Source organism: Anguilla rostrata, chromosome 2 (assembly GCF_018555375.3).
Source record: "Anguilla rostrata isolate EN2019 chromosome 2, ASM1855537v3, whole genome shotgun sequence".
Lineage (NCBI taxonomy): Eukaryota > Metazoa > Chordata > Actinopteri > Anguilliformes > Anguillidae > Anguilla > Anguilla rostrata.
Window position 1 is genome coordinate 26,732,773 of NC_057934.1, and position 19,929 is coordinate 26,752,701.

Sequence of the window (19,929 nt, forward strand, 5' to 3'; positions counted from 1 at the left end):
TCCATAAAAAAAGGAAACTTTGAAATTGACATTATTTTTCAGTTTTTAGTAACCTAAATGTTTTTTTTTTTTTTTTTTGGGATAAAATTAAAATTCCTTTCATTTTTGTTGATTACAATATAGACTACTTTATAGTCAGTAAGACTGATGGTCACATCCACAACAAACCTTTCTAACTCTTGAAAGCCACCAAAAATCATTGCTAGATTGTCTTGATAAATCTTTACTGCACCATGCAAATTGCATTTTGTCTGCATTCCTATTCTTCCATATGTCAAAACAATATAGATTTAAACACAATTTTTAAAATTCTGCATAACCACGTTCTCTCAAGGGATGAGATCAGTAGCTCCATAGGGCAATAGGCCAATTGCGTTGTCAAATGTTTCGGATGGTTCCTTCAGTTAGAGGTCTGCATTTCATCGCTCTACAATGACCCCTGCTGGTCAATCAGGTGCTCATGGACTGCATATGAAAGTCTTCCTCAAACACTTTTTTTGAGCTTGGTTTTAGGCTGCAGTGTGAAAAGAAGCAGGTGGTGCCTCCACATGTTTCAAAAGAGAGTTGTGGTTGTCTATAGTCCAGAATCTGCAGTGGGGTTCATACATGAACATGGTTGCAGTTGCAGATAATTGGACATTCCAGATTAGAGCGGGAACTGAACATGTGCAGCCCCACATTGAGCATCACATTATATAAAATTAATTTTTAAAAATACATTTCATATGAAAAGGTGTAACTCCTGACCACAGAATCCCATCCTCACAAAATACTATGCACATCATCAGTATGCAGTAGCAAATAGGTGAGTAAAATGTGGTTATGCTTGACCTCTGAAGCCCTATTGGCACAAAATTAACTTGACATAAGTTAACGTGAATTCACACAAAAGCTCTGCTAGGGAGATTGGCTAAAACACGGTGCATGTAGCATTAGCCTGATTAAAGCAATGGCAGTAAGGCATAGGAGGGAGAGAAAACATTGAATGGATTTTATGACAGAATGGGCATTTTAGTAGAAAACAGGTGGAATGGGTTTTGGAGGTGAGGCTAGCAGGATGGCACGTTCACACTGTCCACATATCATTTATTGTGAATGGTTAGCTAGTGAACACTTAAATATTGAGGGAGAGCAGTCCCCTTTTTGGAATGATGTCTATTGTTTATGCTCATAGGGCTAAACCTCAATTTTTTTCCTAGCTTTTAGTGGTGCAAGTCTGAAGGGCTTTATTAGTGTTTAAAGTCTAAAGGGCTTTACATTACATTACATTTATTTGGCTGACACTTTTAATCCAAAGTAATGATATCTTTATCCGCTATTATTTTCCTCTGAGTCTATTACTGTTGTTTTCCTCAAGTTCACACAATTTACCATGTGATGGTATATGCCAGACTTGGCAAAAAGTTTCATAATTATGTAGGGCACCCACATATGTAATATGTCCCCAATAGCCCACATGGTGGCACTATAATTAAAGGTCAAAATTACATCACTCCCTCACACTCCTCTTTTGACTCCCCAAATCCATATCAGCCAGGCAAAGATATGCCTTAGCCAGGCTGCAAAGTTGAATAGTATTTTCCAAAAATTGAAGTAAAACAACAATTATGCCTGGCCGGGTACGTGTCTTTTCCTGGATTGTCCAAGACAATAAATGACCACTGAATCTTGAAAGGGACATCTGTATATGTAAAACCAATGGTAGGGTTGTGTACTCATTCCATACGTTGTGGCTAACATTAATAGTAGAATGCCGTGGTATAATTACACAATAATTTCACTTGTTTATTTAGCTATTATGTGAGAAGCATTTTTCACTGCTGTTTTGGCATGCTTTTGGCCTGTTGTTGGCCTCTTGTTAGTTTTTCATTATAGTTTATATAGTTGCAAATGGAGGCGCTTGTTAATGGGTGAAGTACGTTCCAACGGTGGCACTTAGAAACTCTGTATATGTCATAACACGCTGCTTGTTGTTTGCACTTGTAGAATGGTAGCAGGAGCAATGAATGTCTGAGTTGAGCAATCTCGGGACACCAGCATCTTGGCCGCTAGAGGGCTTGTGTGGCTAAATAATTCCTTTTATCTGTCATTGTTTCAAGGACCAGTGCACCGTTGTAATGCTTACACTTGTCGCACTTGGAAAAAACATCTCTCGATCAGTACAATTAATAAAACCCAAAGGAGAGCTGAAATTGACACCCCAGGTTGATGATTACGGTATTTTATAATCCAATAATTGTCCACAACAAGTCAATACTACAGTGATGGTATTGACATTGCCAACATCTCCCTCTGAGGCCTAAGCAAAAGTCAATGCATGATTTTCGTTGAGCTGAAAGCATCTTCAGGAGCATTTGAAATCAGTCATTTCTATTTACTTAAATATATCATTGTTCCCATTGTTCCATCTTTATATATATCCACATCTATTATTATTATTATTATTATTATTATTATTATTATTATTTTCCTCAGCTTTTCTTTTTGTATAACAGTCCCTTCCATGATACAATATTCACAGCTTTTGATATTTACATTGATCTCTCACCAAACGTTCAACCACAAAGTCCCTACCCTCTCCAATGCTACCTCACTGCCCATTCCTACCAAGCTGCCCTCTTAGGATGTCCCTGTCCATGGGATCCCTTTCCCCCACCCCCCACAAGGTCTACGCCAAATGCCCCTGCTGCTTTTTTGTTTGATGTGTAATGTTCTGTCTGTCTGTCCCCCTACTTTTGTTCTCCCTCCACGTTTATTATTGGTGCAAATTGTACAATTCAACATCACATTGTCTTAACATTAACATTACTTTAATTACTCTCATAGGAAAATTCACTTCTTGAAATGTGAGAGGGATCAGTTCCACTGCAAAAAGGAAAAAAATATTGATCAATCTTTATTAAATTAAATTTGACATCTGCAGGAAACCCATTGAACAGAGGAGGAAACTCAAAGTCAGGTGGATTCACTGGGCCTATCATTCCACTTACAACAAACGTAGTGTTTGCATCTTGATTTGTAAAAATATCCCATACTGTCATAGAACTATTATTACAGACCCAGAAGGCAACTATATTATAAACAATGGAACCATCAGCAATGACAACATGTTTATGGCCCAAATATAGATTACTCCCATTTTTCACTCTCTTTTCAGAACTGCCAACTTTTCAATCTTCCACATCATATTGGGTGGTGACTTTAAAACAAAACACAAAAAAATCATGAATCCTTTAAATTCAGGATACACCTGGCAATACTACACAAAATCCAGCTTAGATCAATGATGTATTAATATTGTTCTATTCAAAGCTTTGCACGCCGGACCACAAGGCCTCACTATGAAATTCTGGCACTTTTCTGAGGAATGTCTCCCTACCAAAACTATCCAAAGCTCATTCTGACTGCTGAGAAAAACCAATCACTCTTAGAAAAGCACTTTTTCATATGTCAAATAATAAATCACCAGGAGCTAATGGATATCTAGTGTAATTTTATAACAATTTTGGCCACTTCTTGCACCCCTGATAATAGAAATTCTCTCCAATTCATCTATCCCATCACACAAGAATACTGCTCTCATTAACGAATGCTAAAACAAAACAAAGACCCTACCCTACATTTTAGCTATCATTATCACTCATCAGTTCAGACATTAAAATTATATGTAAAGAATTATCAACTTGCTTAGAATCGGTAATATCATCACTGGTACATACAGACCAGACAGGCTTCATCAAAGAGAGGCATTCCTCAGAAAGTATGCAGAGACTGTTTGATTTAATTTGATTTTATCTATCAAAAAATACCACCCTATCAAATCATATCAAAAACAGTAACTCACCATTAATCATTGCATCTCTAATGCTGATAAGGTGTTTGACAGGGCAAGTTGGTCCTTTCTCTTCAAACATTTTAGATCCGGCCCATATTTCATCAACTGAATAAAATACTTCACAACTCCCCCAATGCATCAATAATTACCAATGGACAAATTTCTAAACCCTCCCAACTGCAGAGGTATCAGACAAGGATGCCCACTATCACCAGTACTATTTGCACTTTTCATAGAACCCCTTGCAGCATCCATCAGACAAAATAACAATATAACAGGAATATAGACCAAATCATACCATCATCTATCCAATCTATGTGTTGATACTATACTGCTATACATAACAAGCCTTTCATCCTCCCTTCTGTCAGTCCATAGTCTGATCAACATGGTATCTGGTTACTCCATCAACTGGTCCAACTCCAAGATTCTGCCTCTTAACGAAATCAACCTGGATACTGAGGTCAGGGATCTGCCATTCAAGTGGACAACCTCAAGTATCAAGTACCTCGGAATCATGTCTCACAAAATTTAAACAAACTCTTCTAACTCAGTTTCCCCCCATTACATACTATAAAAGAAGATTTGGAAATATGGAACTGCCAATAACTCTAATAGGTTAAATATCAACAGTCAAGATAAATAACCTTCCAAAAATCAATTATCTCCATAACCTCTGTACCCTCCAAGCTTGTTCTCCTCTCTCAACTGGAGTCAATAAATTTTACTGGAAAAACAAGATTCCACAAATCAGACTGTCTACCCTACAAAAACCCAAATCACTTGGAGGACCACTTTTTTACAGTAATTTACTCTTCACCCAACTACAGTACATACAAGACTGGACGAATGAAGAAAACCAATGATGGCTAGATACAGATCAATAACCACTGAACTGCTCATTGAGGATATATCTATCATTGATAAATCCATTAAAAATCACAGCTGTTTTCAAGCCAGTACCATCAGTACACATACAGCCTGGTGGAAAGCAAATGAAATCCACTCTTCCCCTGCCCCCTCTGCTTCCACACCAAAAGGACGGAGTGTAGCACAGTGGGTAAGGAACTAGACTTGTAACCGAAAGGTCGCAGGTTCGATTCCCGGGTAGGACACTGCCGTTGTACCCTTGAGCAAGGTACTTAACCAAAATTTCTTCAGTATATATCCAGCTGTATAAATGGATACAATGTAAAAGTCGTGTGTAAGTCGCTCTGGATAAGAGCGTCTGCTAAATGCCTGTAATGTAATCTGGCTCAACCTCATGTTCCAAATCAATCAGAAACCATTCATATTCCCAATATGAAAACAGAAAGGAATAACCAGCTTGGAACATCTTTTCAGTCATGACTTTCTCATGACCTTCAACCTCCTACAAAATAGATACAATATTCCAGGCAATTGCTACTTTGAATATCTCTAAATTAAAGAAGCGATGAAGAGTAAAATTGATACCACAACTTTTACAGGCCCATTCCACTCCTTTACACAAAACTCAGCTATATCATAACCCTCAAAAACCTCTCAAATCTATAAATTTCTCCTCTCACTAGATAAAACCATGTCAATACCAATAGACAAATGGATATCATATCTTAATATACAATACTCTGACACTCAATGGCAAACCATATGCAATAACACATTCTCTATAACCAGCAACTCAAAGACTGAACTTGTACAGTACACGATCCTACATTAAGCTCACATCACTAACCATAAACTACATCTTAAGGGATATGCAGACGGCAACATGTGCTCACGCTACCCAAACACAACAGGTAATTACTTTCATGCAATCTGGCTTTGCCCATACATCCAATCATTCTGGTCAGAGGTCATGAGCAAGCCATCAGTGATCCTTGGCATCAGCATCCCTATCAGCCCATCCAGCTCAATGCTGGGTGAGCCTTCCACAACTTAGACATCCCCTGTATATAGAATGTTCATACTCATATCACTAACTATTGCTAAAAATGTTATATTACTCAACTGGATCTATCAGCACTCATTACAAGACAGAGCTGTCCATAACCCATTGGCTCAATTTATTAACAGAACACTCAGCCCTATAAAAAACTTACAGCAACACATAAAGAAAACATCCAATTCTTCTGTAACACCTGAGTACCCTTCCTGCAAAATCTTGAGAGCTGACCCCCCTGCATGCGCCTCCCCATTCCCAATATACCACATCAAGTCATTTCAATATTTCAACCATTTCACCAATATTGTAGTTACAGTATAATACAATATGTTCTGTCTTGATTTATGTTAATGTTCCTCAAAGGTGGTGCTTCCTTTAGTCGGAGTAGGCGAAACGTGAACATGTTAGGGTTAGCTAAAGTAACGTTCGGCGATAAAGCTGTGCTTAAAAATGTTGTGCCGTTCCGCAGGTGGTATGGCACGACATTTTTAAGCACAGCTTCATCGCCTAACGTTACTTTAGCTCACCCTAACATGTGTTGGCACTTTAGCTACCTGTTAGCGCTACGTCGCCTACTTTAGTTAACCTAGTTAGCGCGTACAGATGCTATCCTGCACGCATTAGTAGGAGCTAAGGACACACAGCTACAACCACCGATACAGATGTATGGACACACGGAGGACAACAAATAACGTTACAGAGGTGACGACGTGCCATATCTAGCTACCTATATAGTACGGAGGGTTTTGTTCATTTCAGTGGTCGTACAAGTGACAAGCAGTAACTGCTACTGTGCTGTTAGCCTTTATTGATCGCCATACAAGGTTCATGTAAAGTAGCTAGCACAATCTGACAGCACTAGCCCATAAAAATATACTGCGAAAATGTGAAAAACTTTCGCTTACAGTGAGCGCCACCAAAATTTTCTGTCACACCCTCAATAAATGGCTAAACTCCCAGTAGAACATTGAATTAAGTCTTTTAATGTTATATATTTTCTGAAACGTTATCGATTCCGCTTGGCCACAGTGAGTGAAACTACGCGATCTGACCGCGTAGTTTCTATGTACATTCCATCAAAAGGATTCAGCCTTGTTGTTTGCTACCTAAACTTCACAGCAGAGTCATTGCCGTTATCATGCTTGTAGCATGAAGTGTCTCTTTTCAAAATCCATTTCAACCATTCACAAATCACCTGGGACTTTGAAGTTATAAGGCGGTATCAAGTCTCCAGTGATAATATTGCCCTGGCTATGTCAGTCAGAATTCAAGTTGCGCCGTGGGTCTGAACGGTTCCGTGCTTGTTATTTGTTTTGTTTCATCACAGTTTGCTTATTTTGGTTTTTGTTGTACCCTTCCCTCTCTGAGACTTTATCAAATTTAGTAAATTATAATTTTAAATAAAAATAAAGTTGGCCCCCAAGGAAGGGGATGGTGGCGGGAGATTAAAAAAAAAGTTTTTACATAAATAGAATTTTCAAACACAAAAAGTGCTGTTTTTTAAAAAAAAAAAAACAACTTCTTACCTTACAAACAGTGAAAAAATGATCTCAATTAGACATTCCAGTGCTGAGTAAATTACCTAAAAGCAAACTACAACCTGAAAAAAATCAACCATCTGTATGATCTACCCATCATGACTTTTACCCCTGCTTGGTATGCTGCATCAGTGGCAGCTTAGTGCATGCTTCATCGATTGTTTGTCAGAGCAAATGCTTACAGAAAGGACACTGTGATCGTGATAAAGGGTGATATATTATTGTAAATCATTTATCATTTTTGGAAGTAGTTCAAATTTTCCTCCTTGTGGGCTCTCATCCTGTTGTGATCAGGAGATTTACGAACCTCTTTGACGCAACAAGCTACACCAGTGGGAGGAAACCCCTGGCCTGGCTGGTTTTTTCCACACTGGACAGGTCTAAGGTGAGAGGTAAACGCAGTCAAATCAACGGTTATTGTAGAGATCACTGCCTGCTGACATATATATGTGTGTGTGTGTGTGTGTGTCTGTCTGCATGTGAGGCAGTTGGTGAAAGGCAAGAGTTCCCTAACTTCGCACTTCCCTGTGAAATATTTTTTGTAAGCTTTCATAATTAATAAAAGGAGTGCTGTGTGGCTCTGCCTCATTTTATGCAGCCACCGTTTAAATATGCAGATCAAAGCAGCCTATTTACAACTTACAAGCCTGATTTACAGTAGCCCGGCAGCTGAGTGTGGGTCAGAGTGTACAGCAAGGTAAAACCGACTGGTTTTAGTGAATTTAGTGTGTGTGTGATACGTAACCATAATGCACATGTTTTGTACATAGAGGATCTCCAAAAGGACATATTTTGACTAATACAGGGCTTAGCCAAAAAGAGGGAATAGGTAATAATAAAATATTTTTTGTGGGGTAACATGTCAGATTATACTGCTTTATTCACACTCAACTTTTATCCTGGCACTATATACATCTTGGGATATGATTTGAAAAAAACATCTGGCTTCGTCCAGTATCAGAAGTACATACAAAGAAATTTGTTTCTGTGCTAACAGACTCAATAGTCCAGAATACAACAGCGTGAGATTCTTTCGAGCCTAACATGCTGACTATAGGCCAAAGAGCTCCAGACTAGTTCACAAAATTAGGTCACAAAGCACAGTCTATAAGTCATGAATTCAAACTTGCAAAATCTAGGCCTGACATTACATTACATTTATTTGGAAGATATAAATCCATCTGCCAAATATCCAAATAGCGATGTACAATAAGGGCATACCGAAGGTCATTGGAACAACTACAAAACACAGGTCCGATAAGGTACAATACTCAATTTGTAACAGTTATTCATAGCCATGAACACATTAAGTCCAGTTCACCCTGTCAACATTACTCTGACCTAACCTATGCTAAGTCAAACTAGGAGGCATGACAAGCTACAATATCAAGATATGATGCAAAGTACAATAAGTGCTGAATGGAGATACATGTAACATTAAAGTGGCATATGAGGTACATGTGTAGCATGAAATGATCCCAGATTGGGAGTGCCCTGCAGAGTGGTGATAATTAGTTCAGGTGTAGTCTAAAGGGATGAGTCTTCAGACCATGGCAGAAGATGGGCAATGACTGAATGGTCATAGAGGAACAGGGAGCTCATTCCACCAATGGGGAGCTAGGGTGGAGAAACTCTGTGGTAGGGATGAAAGAGAACCATCCATTTGGATGGCAGGGGGTGCAAGTTGTCCTGCTGCCGTAGAGTGGAGTGGTTGAGCTGGCGTGTAGGATTGAATCATGTCCTGTAAGTAGGCGGGGGCCGTCCTGTTGGCTGCAGTGTAGGCAAGGGTCAGGACTTTGAACCTGATCCTGGCAGGGACTGGTAACCAGTGGAGTGACCTCAACTTGGGAGTGACCTGAGAAGGTTGAAGTGGAGCAGCAGCATTCTGAATAATCTGTTGTGGCTCTACGGCACAGGCTGGCTGGCTTGCAAGGAGGTAGTTGCAGTTGTCAAGACGGGATGTCACCATAGCCTGGACAAGTAGTTGGGTGGAGTGCATAGTCAGGTATGGTAAAATCCTACTGATGTTGCACAGGAAAGTATTAAAAGTATTGGTATCAAAATTAGGCAAATTTTTCTGCATTTCTCAATAGCACAAAAGTAGTTTTTCTGGCTGAAGGTGAATAGCACAAAACATCCTAAACAGCAGTGTTGATATGACAAAAATTATTTTAATATGCGCATGCCCACACCCACCTCTCAACACGCAACAAATAAAGTTGTAGAGCAGTGCATTGTGACTGTTGAAGTAACAACAGAAGGCTGAAGAATATTGCTTTTGAGAGATTTGGAATGGCTCTATCTAGAAAACATTCATATTCATATTGTTGCGATCGAAAATGCTTGATTTTGCAGCGGCTTTTCTCAAAAATTGCGATGCAATTTGTGAAGTTATGTTATTTTTTTGTGGTAAAATTGCAGAAATTGACAAACATTTCAAATCGAGGAAATGTTGCAATTTTTGCAAATTTTTAAACTACTACCTAATGAAGAAAGAGTCATATGTAATCACTTCCTATGATATTAAGCATACTGCACATCACAGAAATAGCTGGAAATATTTTAGTTATCATCTTTTTTTATTTTCTGAACATAAAGAACCATGGGCTCAAAGTTACAGAAAATTTTACGTCATAAAAGTGGCGTAGCTTTACAAAACAGACAGTCTGTGACTGCAATATAGAATACATAGGCTACATCGTCTGTAAAAATAAGTGCTTTAAATGCTTTTAAAATAATATTAATTCAACACATACTGTATGCACAAAAACAAAGTGAAATCTCTTACCCTAACTGTAAGGGTGCATAAAACTCATGTAATTCTGTATGCACAAAAACATGTGCAATCTCTTACAACCATTCAACGTTATTGAAGACTCCTGTGGCAGATAAGTACTTATGATTACTTTCCCTAACCATTTTGTCATGCATTTCTTTATGACCCTACAGACGCATTTTGCTACATATTTTTTATATGCATTAACGCTTATATACGGCTCTTTATACGGCTCTGGATTTGGACATTTAATGGGGAGAAATTGCGGGAGTTTTGCAAAATTGCAAGCCCCTGCAAATATTGTGAAGTTTGGTTGAATTTGTATTCATTATTGCGATCGCAAGATCACGATTTCTTGGAGGGATTAAATATTGGGGAAAATATATTTGGGTGCAGTTCCCCTTTAATTCAAGACTTAGTTTATTGGATTGAAACCTATACTGAGGTCTGCAGTGGGTAGCACTGCCACCTCCCAGCAAGAAGGTCCTGGGATCGAAACCGCCCTGGGCCTTTGTGGTGTTTGCATGTTCTCCCTGTGTTTGTGTATGTTTCCTCTGGGTACTCTGGTACTCCACAGTCCAAAGACATGCAGGTAGGCTAATTGGAGACTCTAAATTGCCCATAGTATGAGTGTGTGAGTGAATGGTGAGGGTGCCCTGCGATAGATTGGCGGCCTGTCCAGGGTGTATTCCTGCCTCTTGCCCAATGCATTCTGAGATAGGTTCCAGAACCCTACCCAAGATAAGCAGGAGTAGATGATGGATGGATAGAACCTATACTGAATCATAGGGCACATCTGTCTGAACAAAACTAAATGGCGTTGATAGCAGACCTGGGTCAAATACGTATTTATTTTGGATTCAAATACTTTTCTACACTTTACTGATGTTGTCTGGTGTATTGGAATCAATTAAATCAAAAAGTGCTAACCCTGCCTTCTGGTCATATTGGCAGGCTCAGCTACACCAGTCAAGATCAGTAGAGCACAGAAAAGTATTTGAATCCAAAACAAATACGTATTTAACCCAGGTCTGGTTGATAGCTTACCAAATGTGAAAACTAGACAAAACTAGGTGTCCAAGCAGGAAAGCTGCTTGAATTTAAATCCAATTGTTTTTGCTGAGTTGAAGTCCTCTCATTCTGTGTTCTGATGTGTTATTTATTTCTGGGTTTTTGGCCTCTTCAATTTTGATGATACTGTTTGCCCTGATTGACCACTTGGTGGCGCTATGCAGTTCATTGCATTTCTCAATATTGAAACAATCATAACTATTGCCAAGATTGTTTTGGACAGTAAATTAACATTGCTGGATTCCCCTTCTCACAAAATAAATTTGACCGTTACAATATGCCAGGTTACATTTATTGCTATTTTGCATTTGAACTCTTGAAATTTTGCATGAAACTTTGACTAATGTGTTCAGAGTATGCTTCTGTTAGAAAGACAATTTTGTATATAAAGAAAGTTTAAAATGTGCTAAATCCTGCAGCATGCAAATAAAATTTTGCATAATAGTAATACAAATTACTGTAATTCTAAACTTGGCCTATTGGCTTGAGAGCCCTTCTGAATCGGAGGGAACATCACTCTGAACTAAATATAAAAGGTGTTGATAGCAGAAACCTGCTAATCTCCAGTAAATTCTTTATTGGAATCCTATTGTTTAAATTCTATTTTTCTGTTCTGACATTTTGTTAATTTCTAGTAAATTGGTTACATTAAATTTTATTGTACTTGCCACAATTGTTGTATAGGAGTAATTTTTGCAGACTTATCTCAGCACAATTATTTAGCTTTGTCTAACTGCTTCTTGGTCCTGCTTCCACAGTGTGGTTTCTTCAGGCGGGCAAGCAGGAGAGAGATGTATGAGGCCAAGGCACAGAAAGCTGAGATGAAAATCCAGCCCTCTGAGACTGAAAAGCTAACAGAGGACTACTGATTGGGGAGGCCCCTGGGTCCAGTGGCATACTTCCTAAGAGCTCCTTGGTAATATGGCTGCCATGAGGGAAAAACTTGTTCTCTCCCAAGATTCAGTTATCTCCTCTTTCTTTCAGCTTCTCGTTTGCTGATCTTTCTGATTGCTCTCCCATCATTCTCTTATCTTTTGACTTAATCTTCATTTATTTAGATTTATACTTTTATCCTTTCATATATCTTTTCTCATATGCGATTGTTCTTTTTCCATGCTGGGTACTGCATTTATTTTCACTTCATTAACCTTTCTTTTTCCTGTTTAACTTCCAGATGGTGTACATCTAAGCTCAAACCCAAGCTTAACCATTCTTTCATAGAGCTCCCAAAAGAAATATAAGGGCTCTAGCCATTCAAGAAACTCTGCTCTGCTAATGTCTGTAATATTTACATCACATGAATATTGTGATAATGTTCTGTGTTTTCAAGCAAATGATATGTACCTTCTTGTCTGCTCATGCCCAACAGTGTGGTTTCTTCAGGAGGGCCAGCTACTACAGGATAATGCCGAAGTATCATGGTGTGAAAATATCAAAGGAGGAGCACTAACAGCTCAATGAAGGGTTCTTGACTGAACACCCAAAAAAGAAGCACTGGGTCACCAAGTGGAGAGATGCATAACTTTAACACTACTGATCCCGATGCCCCTGAACCTGATTGGGAGCTGGGTGGGGGCACACAGCTCTGTATAACAACACTCTTGGAACGAATTGTATATATTATGTTATTCAATTCCTTTTGTCTGTAGAAACTATTTTGTTGGTTTCTTCAAAATGGTTTGTTTTGTGTGCAATATAAACAGTTCTGTTAGAAGTAGAAAACAGGATTGCAGAGTTCTGATGCAATCAAAATGAATTGAAGTTGGTGGGGGTGTAATAGCATGTTAATGTGCTTTTCAATATATTTCTAAATTATTGCTAAAATCTATTCTTGACTTATTTTCTAACAGCAGCATAATTATATATATATATATATATATATATATATATATATATATATATATATATATATGTATATATATAAATAGAATAATAAGTCACTCAGTTACTCGTGTGAAGTGATAGACTGTTGTGGAGGAATGATGGCAATTAATTGTGCCGGTTATAGTTTGCTTAGAACTTTGCAGTACAACAAATACATTTTCAAGCCATAAGTCCATTGATTTTATGTTAAATATAAATTATGCGTGTGCCATGATTGTGCTAAACTTTGATTGCAGTGCATTTAAATTGTAATGGCCATTTGAAGATGAAATGGCAGATTTGGAAATGACTGACAGCTTTTTTCAGGTAAAAATTGAGAATTCTGTCTGTAAGGTCAACCTTTTTCTATTGCATCACTATGCTGCTCTGTGAATAATTTTCTTAAATAATCTATGACATGTATCAGTAATGTGCCTTAATCATATCTGCCGTTTCCGGTAAATTCTTGTATCCGTACACTACATGTGATCAGTGTGGAATCATGAGGACTGCTAACCCCGGTGTATCAGAGGTACCATTGGTGTCAGTGGCAACATCTGTGTATATTGAGTTAATATCTCGTAAGAGTTAATGTCTTCTAAGAGAAGGGATCCTCATTCCTTATCTCAAACACAAGGAGGTGACAGGCTCAGGGAAGCACAGTAAATTAATGTCTATACTCCTTTTATACTATTGGTAGGCATGATTCTATTTATTTCAGACTGATTTTAAAAATCCAAGACTGTTGGTAACATGACTGGCGGTAAATTCCTGAATACATGGCCAGTCAGGTTTGGTTGACTGCAGGCTGTCATGTTCACAGGAGTTCACATATTGTTCTAATGGTGTGTTTGTTGCAGTCTTTCTATGGTACACAGATATGTGATGTGTGCTTATAGGGATCACGCTGGGGCCTGATAAAATGCAGAAGATCCAAACAGCACAATTAAATTCAGTACTAGAATAAACAGACCAAGCCTGTTGAGTAGCTAAATTATCCTCAAATTCACTGCAGCCAGGGCCTCTATTATTGTCCACTGCTATTGAGAATCAGTCGTAAAATAATCTAATTCTTACACATAATCCTCAGCTTTGAAACAAATAAGAACAGAACAATATTAAAGGATCAAAATATACAGTAACAACCAGCCATTCTGAACCCTGAGGGGACTATACTTGAGTTTCAAAGAGGAAACAGGAAACACATTTTCCAGAATTATTTCTCTATACTATATGATTTGCTCCTGTCAATGTGTTCAGGTGTGAAATGTTGTTGTCATTGTAATCAGTCTCAAGACTATACTGAAAGCAAGTTTAAGATCAGGCAGCTCTGTCACATTTTGGCCCATCTGTGAGGGCCACAGCCCAGCTTGAGTGTAACAGGGCTGAGCAGATGTTGATGAAAGAGACATCTTTAAAGGATTATATCCAAACTAAATTCATATTCCTGATGTTTGGTCCGCTATTGTATCCTATCCTAAATTCATTACATTGGGTTCCACAGGTATTTCAAACACATTCACAGTTAATTTTACAGTTGAACATTTTATGTTATTATGATAATCATTTTATCTCTATATTATGGCTACCGATCGCAATTAAACTTGGACGTATTGCAAACACTTGGAAAGTGACAAATCGACCCATGTTTTTATCAACTGTAAGGAGGCTTTCACATCAGGGATCCGGGCCCGGATCCGAGTACACTTGACCCCAAAGACCAGTTTGTTTGATTAGTGTGAACACTGTGTACTGTACCCGGGCACACTTGAAAAGGTGGTCTCGAGTACGGTTCATGTGTACTCGGGTACGGTTCACATCAGGTGTTAAAACTACTGTACCAAAACACGGAAGTGGACTACTATTTAGAATGGGACATCATAACTATTCTGGTCAACAACTGGTCTGTTTCTCACCTTATTGACGAACACGAGCAGCAGTCTGCAAGTAGAGTTACAAATGCATTTCTCAACGGCGCCTGTCTCCTCTGAAATCTGCGTATGTGCACAGCACGCGCCGATCTCATCCTCTGAACTGCACAGCCATAGCTGATAAAGTAGGAAGGCAGGTGAGAGGGTCGTTCTTGACATTGTCTACAAAATATCAATAACAGTAGGCATAGTGCAAAGGTCGACTCCATTGTATGGGCTTTGGATCTTGTGATTGGCGCGCTTTTCTACACTGGAGTGACAACATAAACAAATGTTGCGTAGTTGATGCAAGTGTACTCAGGTTCAGAACAACTTACTAATGCGAAAGCTGAGCGGCGGGGGATTGGGGGGGGGGGGTTGGGGGGGCAATCGTACTCAGGCACGGTACCTAATATGAAAACGCCCTAAATGTCGCTATACATACCAAGTACCACAAAAGAGTGCGGAGTGCATTAGAGCAGTGTCCAAAATTGCTCCCTATTCACTACAGAGTGCACTATATTGAATTTTCACCATTTTATTTGAGTGTCCGAATTCCAACTGTAAAATTTGTGCCCTCAAAAATTAATACAATGGAAAATGTAGTGTACAATGCACAGTATTTATGCTAAAAAAAATACCACAATACAATGCTTTGCCTCTGCTCGTGCACTCCTGTGGCACATCACATTCACTATGGTTTATTGAGATAAATTTGAGGACAAGTGTACTGTAAATTAAAGATATTTATGGAAAGCCACACCTGTCAATGGTGTCGTAAAATGATGATTCATAAGTGTCTGAGATCTCAGTTTACTACTCCCTATAGAATGTCCTGTGTAGAGAATAGCAAATGAATGAATGAGGTAGTAATTTTTGATACTGCTTAGGTTGCAAAAACCACTGAATGTATTTTGGTAATATCTACGAATAGGTCAAGGTAGCAAAAACCTCTCAACTAAAACATTTCCGAAACGTTTCGGAACTAAAACTGCTAGTGTATACAAGGCGTTAGTCTCCGATTTTAGAGCCATACAATCAGTGATGTTGTAGTTACTGTATGTTTCATGTTAATTAATCCTGTAGCCATTATATACAGAAACACAGTAACCTCTTCAGACTTATAATACTGTCTAGGATTTCTTTTTTTGCAAGTACAGGGGCCAATTCTTTTTTTTTTTTAGGTGTATGTATATAACCAAGACTATGATCATGATCACCTCTTATATAGTAGCAATAGGGCCTTTTTTGTCCTTTAATATTGTTCTGTTCCATTAAAACATGTTTAAGGTCACTATCCTGATGCAAATGCTTCTGGTCTTTATTGCAATTCCTAATTTCAATTGTGGAAAACAATATATATCTGGTACCTGCAGGGTTTTGGTAGTTTTGTGATGCAATACAGGTATTCGTGTCAACTTGGATTGGGCAGAGCAAAAAGGGATGTGTTAATAAAAAACATTTTCAACTGTTTTACATATATATATATATATATATCTCTGGTGTCAAATAATTTGTTTGCAGCCAGAAAACCCCTTAACTGTAATACTGGTGCTATTTTGGTGGTGTAACTAATGTGCACATATGAACATTGAACATGGGAGCAGACAATCGAGAAGTACTTTCCATCACAAGACTGTTTTGTGGGTGTTGTGTATTTTGCCTCAATCTGGTCATTATCATTCAATGAATGATATTGGAAATGCAACCCATATTTAGTAATGTGCTATAAATAATTGTGCTTCTACAGAGTGGTTATTCTAAGCACTTGAATGAGATAGAGGCCATCATTATGCAGTGGGACATGCCTTGATGGTCACCTTTGTCTGGCAAGTAGACTAGGTATGTTGTCTAATGTTATTAATAGCCAGAATGCCGCTGATCTTGGAGCAAACGTAGCTGTGTCTGTCTAAGGCAGGGATCAGCAACTCACAGTCCTCGAGAGCCGAGAACTGCTGGTTTTCCACCCTCCCTTTGCCTGGGAGTCAGGTGTGAAGACAGTCTGGCCAATCAGTAGCACTAATTACCTGGGAGAAAAGAAAACCAGGGCTGTATTTGGCTTCGAGGGCCAGAGTTGATGATCCCTGGTCTAAGGCATTGACTGTAGGTGTCATAAAGTTTTATCCACAACAGACATATCTTTACCAAGTTTGTCTTCAGCTTGGGGAATAGAATAAAAATACCCCCCCCCCCCAACCCAAACATTCAGAATAACGCATGTCTGTTTTGAGAGTTCCCCAACAGCAGATTTAACCACCTACAGAGCTATGTAACTTGTAGCTAAAGTTTTTTTTCCGCTATCAGCTATACATTTCCAGACAGTGTTGGAGCTACATATTGGAGGACGTAGTACATAGAGACAGAGTGCAATTAAGTCCCGCCCACACCGGAAGGGGAAGCAATTCATCACTCTCCATTGATTTTGTATTGCGTGAAGGTGCCTCGTTGTCACATTCGTCTGCTAGCAAACAACAGAAAAATGCCTAAAAGCTGGTGTGTAGTGGGATGCACTACCAACTGGGTAAAGAACCCAGAAATAAGTTTTTATAATCTGCCAAACCGAAAAACCTGTCCTAACATTGGAGTCTAGTGGCGTGTCAAATAAAAGATGTATATATATAAACTCACCAGCCACTTCATTAGGGCCACCTGTTCAACTGCGAACTGCACCCGTTAACACAAATATCTAATCAGTCAATCACGTGACAGCAACTCAATGCATTTAGGCATGTAGACATGGTCAAGACGATCTGCTGAAGTTCAAACCAAGCATCAGAAAGGTGATTTAAGTGACTTTGAATGTGGCATGGTTGTTGGTGCCAGACGGGCTTGTTTGAGTATTTCAGAAACTGCTGATCTACTGGGATTTTCATGCACAACCATCTCTAGGGTCTACAGAGAATGGTCCGAAAAAGAAAATATCCAGTGAGTGGCAGTTCTCTCGGCGAAAATGCCTTGTTGATGGCAGAGGTCAGAGGAGAATGGCCAGACTGGTTTGAGCTGATAGAAAGGCAACAGTAACTCAAATAACCACTCGTTACAACCAAGGTATGCAGAAGAGCATCTCTGAACGCACACCACGTCAAACCTTGAAGCAGATGGGCTACAGCAGCAGAAGACCACACCGGGTGCCACTCCTGTCACCTAATGAAGTGGCCGGTGAGTGTATATATCCTTTATTTAACCAGATAAATGTCTCATTGCGATTAAAATCTCTTTTTTAAGAGTGACCTGGCCAAGAAAGCAGCATAAACATTGTTACAACAATAAACACAAACAATACAAACAGACAAATACAACTGGTACACACTACTAATGAGTGAACACAATATCCAGTTAAAAATGCAATACAAGGTCAAGGACAAAAATCCAGGTATGATGCATAAACATACAATTTTCTAAAACGATTTCAGTGAAAATTTAGGAGTAGTCACATTGACCAAGAGTACTATTTTCATAATTTAGGAAGAAATAAAGTGCCACATGGGCAATTGTTCAGGAAAAAAGCAAAAGTGAATTTGCTCTTTTAGTTTGCAATAAAATACTGAGAGATCCCATATATACAGCGGGTTAAACTATACATGTTCTGGATGTAAAAGTACTAAAGATCTATGAAGCAAAAAGTAAGCAGTGTACTCAGTATCTCCAAATCTATCCTAAAATGACTAAATTATGCATTGCTGTAAATCACAACATAATCATGTATAACACAACAAATCAAATGTTTTGACTCAATTACAAGCTGCTTGAATTACAAGCTTTCCGTCAGTACAGTGGTCTAAAATATCTAGGTGTCCAAAAACATATCCAAAATCTCTCCAAAAATGAATAAAATGCTTTTTGCTCATTATAAAGCCCCTTATGAAGCCCCTTATAATAAGCCCCTTATGACGGTTTAAGATGAAACATTGATATCAGATTCAAGAATAATGCAAAAACATTGTCACACAATGTGGTACAGTACCTAAATGTGTAATAATGAACTCTCGTATGTATTTATGTACTGTATTTCATGTGTTCTTGTATGGGGCTGAGATGACATTAAATCAATATTCAATATTCCACCACATTTTGGCAATGTTCTAGCTCTCATAACTGGTACATGCAACACAAAAACTATCCCAGATAGCAAGAGGACATTGAAAAAATATACATTTTCCATCTGAATCATCATTATGGTTGAGATTGAAGTCTCAATGCTAAGAAATGTTGGATCATCGTTACAATACCGATGACACCCGACAGTATAGTAATGTTGATGACAGTGACATTGGAATAACATTGATTTATAGTTGTCCTGATTATAATTGATTGAGCATCAATTTGTAGTTGACCAGGTGGCGACAATGATGTTGAAAATTCATCGAATTATAGTTGACCGGGAGACCATTGTGTGGTAGACCAACGTTACTGCACCCCACACATCTCATTTGTGAATCCATATCAGGTAAGCATGCATTTACTTATCTAATGTTTTAATGATGAATTGTACCAAATTGAATATTCGTAAACGTTTATAGTTTATTTACATTGTAAATATTATATGCGAACATACATACATTTGTGCCTGTCACAATGGTCATTATTATAATTTAGACACCGCTAAAATGTCATTAAAACGTTAACATCTGTCAAATTGTTGTCAAATTTAGACATAGACATAAGTTCACTCTACAGCTTCATAAACACCAACACTAAGTTAATTTAGTCAGTTAGCTAACCTTAGTTTACTGTAGCTTTGTATTATATTCGTGGTAGCTATAAATTACATTAAATATTTGGGATGTTTTACTGTCAAAATGTCAAGACTGAAAGATGCAGCTCGCTAATGTAACTGATAAGTTACCGTGAGGAGCAATTCGCTGAATTTGTCAGAAAGTGTATTGGATTAGAATCGCGGACACTAACTTTAATTACAATATTAAAGCCGCAAGCGGCGTTGGGAGGGGTCCAAGCATTGGCACCATCGCGCCCCCTATGGAGCGATTTTAAAATGGCTTTGTCCTCAT

At 38.4% G+C, this 19,929-nt stretch overlaps 1 protein-coding gene across 3 annotated transcripts in view; it reads left to right on the plus strand.

Annotated features, from left to right (window-relative positions):
- Nucleotides 1-14,142, plus strand: part of LOC135247694 (integrin alpha-3-like) — a 118,747-nt gene extending 104,605 nt beyond the window's left edge. For 2 of the 3 annotated variants that reach the window (XM_064321442.1, XM_064321444.1), the window contains 2 exons: nucleotides 11,906-12,063; nucleotides 12,517-14,142. In XM_064321442.1, coding sequence (XP_064177512.1) covers nucleotides 11,906-12,016 — 111 coding nt within the window. In that variant the 3' untranslated portion in view covers nucleotides 12,017-12,063; nucleotides 12,517-14,142. Of the gene's footprint in view, nucleotides 1-4,206; nucleotides 4,406-11,905; nucleotides 12,064-12,516 lie in introns of those variants that run through there. The other variant, XM_064321443.1, reaches the window with a different exon arrangement.
- Nucleotides 14,143-19,929: the final 5,787 nt, after the last annotated feature.